The sequence below is a fragment of the Trichechus manatus genome, unplaced genomic scaffold, assembly GCF_000243295.1.
Source record: "Trichechus manatus latirostris isolate Lorelei unplaced genomic scaffold, TriManLat1.0 scaffold00228, whole genome shotgun sequence".
Classification (NCBI taxonomy): domain Eukaryota; kingdom Metazoa; phylum Chordata; class Mammalia; order Sirenia; family Trichechidae; genus Trichechus; species Trichechus manatus.
The window spans coordinates 988230-990876 of record NW_004444164.1 but is presented as its reverse complement, the minus strand read 5'-3'; the positions used below and the strand labels follow the sequence as shown (position 1 = coordinate 990876).

The 2647-nt window shown below is 37.6% G+C and overlaps 1 protein-coding gene across 1 annotated transcript in view; it reads right to left on the bottom strand.

Moving 5' to 3' along the window:
- Positions 1-2647, bottom strand: part of MMRN1 (multimerin 1) — a 64012-nt gene that overhangs the window by 16155 nt on the left and 45210 nt on the right. The window contains exon 6 of the mRNA XM_004389013.2: positions 1291-2640. Coding sequence (XP_004389070.1) covers positions 1291-2640 — 1350 coding nt within the window. The remainder of the gene's footprint in view (positions 1-1290; positions 2641-2647) is intronic.

Sequence of the window (2647 nt, the reverse complement as noted above, 5' to 3'; positions counted from 1 at the left end):
TTAGCCTAAGAGACAGAAAGGGCCACATAAACCAGAGAATGCATCGGCCTGAGACCAGAAGAACTAGACAGTGCCTGGCTACCACCAATGACTGCCCTGACAGGGAACGCAACAGAAAGTTCCTGTTGGAGCAGCAGAAAAGTGGGGTGCAGAACTCAAATTCTAGTAAAAAGACCAGACTTAATGATCTGACTGAGACTGGAGTAACCCCAGAAAGCATGGCCCCTGGAGACTCCGTCAGCCCAGAACTAAAACCATTCCTGAGGCCAACTCTTCAGACAAAGATTTGACTGGACTATGGGACATAAAATGATACTCGTGAAGAGTGTTCTTCTTAGCTCAAGTAGATACATGAGACTAAATGGGCAGCGCTTGTCCGGAGGTAAGAAGAGAAGGCAGAGAGGGACAGGAGTTGGTTGAATGGACATGGGAAATCAGAGGTGGAAAGGAGGAGTGTGCTGTCATAGTACAGGGAGAGCAGTTAGGCTAACATAACAATGTATATATAGATTTTTGTATGCCAGACTAACTTGAATTGTAAACTTTCACTTAAAGTACAACAATAAAATTTAAAAAAAGAAAAAAGACCCCATGTGTGCAGAGTAGAACTGTGTTCCATAGGGTTTTCAGGGCTGTGACCTTTCAGAAGAAAAGTGCCAGGCCTTTCTTCTCAGTTATCTCTGGGTTGGTTCGAACTGCCAACCTCTTCGTAAGTAGTCAAGTACTTAAACATTTGCACCACCCAGGGACTTCAAAGACATACCACTCTTTAAAAAATCTTGTCTAAATTCCTTAGCTTGGCATTCATGGACTTCTGTGATCTGTGATCAATGCAAATCGAATTCCTACTCACTTATGCATTCAATTAGTCAGACAGTCATCCAACAGATATTTACTGAGTCCCTGCTGCATACAAGAAATTGTGCCAGGTAGTGCCAAAATTAATCAGACACAGTCTAGTCTTAGTCCTCAAGAAGCCTATTGTCTAATAGTTCTTTCTTTAATTTGCAAAGAAATGTTCTACAGGAGAAAACATGAGTGTTTTTTGCAAGTCTAGTCAGAAAAAGTTAAAACTCGTGCTGACAAATATTTACAACATAGATACTCGTTTTGTATTGCTAATTTACCTAGGATAGAATCAGATTCAAATTATTCACCAGTGGTCCTTGCATTATTTGATTACTTACCCATATTCAGGTAAACACTTTTTACATTTTATGGTCTTGCTAAACTCTACAGATCTACAAAATATCATTTAAATAAAAAGATTAAAAGTTGGTAATAGCTTACCAGGAAATACAATGTTGTCTGTGTTCCTTTGAGCCTGGCCGATCAGGATAGTGGTAAGATTCACTGTTGGTTTCTTAAATGCGTTAGCTTTCTTCAGCACTGATTTTACTTGTTTCTGAGACTTGAGAACATTTGCAAGACTGCCAGATAATGATCGATCTATATACCAAGTTAAATTAGATAGGGCAGCTTGAGTTTTCATTTCAATTATTGACTCCACAAATTCTGTCAGACCGTTCTGAAGAAGCTGAGTATCAGGGAGGGAAGCCTTTATCCTTTTAGGTATGGTAGCATTCACTTCTGATATACTTGTGGAAGCATTATGACACATCTTTAAAGTTTCATGAAGAGTTTTGTTAAACAAAGAGAAGCTAATTGAAAAATGGATGGATTTTGCTTCCAGTGCCTTAAATCTGGAGTTTAATACCTGCAGCTGAAGAGCCTGATCTCTTTCATTGGTAACCATACTGCCTTTTTTGAGTGAAACATAATAAGGTATGAGGGTCTGGGTCACTTTAGACTCAATGCCTTGCAACCGAGTTTCATAATTTCTGGAAATCTTTGTGACTGAGAGTATTTTTTCTTCCAAGTGACTCATATTTTGATGGTATTGTATCATTTTGGAAGTGGTTTCATTTAACATTTGATAAATCTTTTGAAAATTGGCCTGACTTAGTTTCTCGTCTTTAGGAATATCTGCAAGGGCCTTGGCAACTTGCAAAACAAAGTTATATCTCTGGTTATCATTGACCAAAATCTCAATAGAATCATTCAAACGTTGAAATTGAGGAATAAAAGCCAAAATAGTGTTCATATTTTGGGTACATTCATGATGAACCTTGGGGTTATACTTTATACTACTTAAAGTCTCTTTTAGTACATAGTTATCTTGAATAAAATCAATGGCATTATTTATTATGGTCATTGTCTTATTTAGGCCATCTTCCATTTCTAAAGCATGTTCATTGATACGTCTTTCTAAAGTATCGCCATGACTCTGTACTTCATTTCTCAGTGAGTTGTGTCTTTTTGTAAGTTCTTTGATAAGAAAATTTATACTGTTGATCGCACTAGCCAGATTTTCCACTTTTTTCCTTGTTGCTACTGCTTCCTTTGTTTGTTCATAAGTTACTGTCTGTTTTAATGATGCTCCCTGTTCAAGCAAGGGTTGAAGAATCTCCATATCATAAGTCAAATCTTTCAGCTGCTCACTCATTTTATCCATCTTGTTGTCCATTGGAAAGAGAAAGTCGGCCAATGTTTGGTTTAAAACGTGTAAATTCTCTTCTGTGTCCTTAATTCGAAACTTAAAATCATTTCTGCACTTGGAAAACATGTCTTCACATTCACCTCTGAC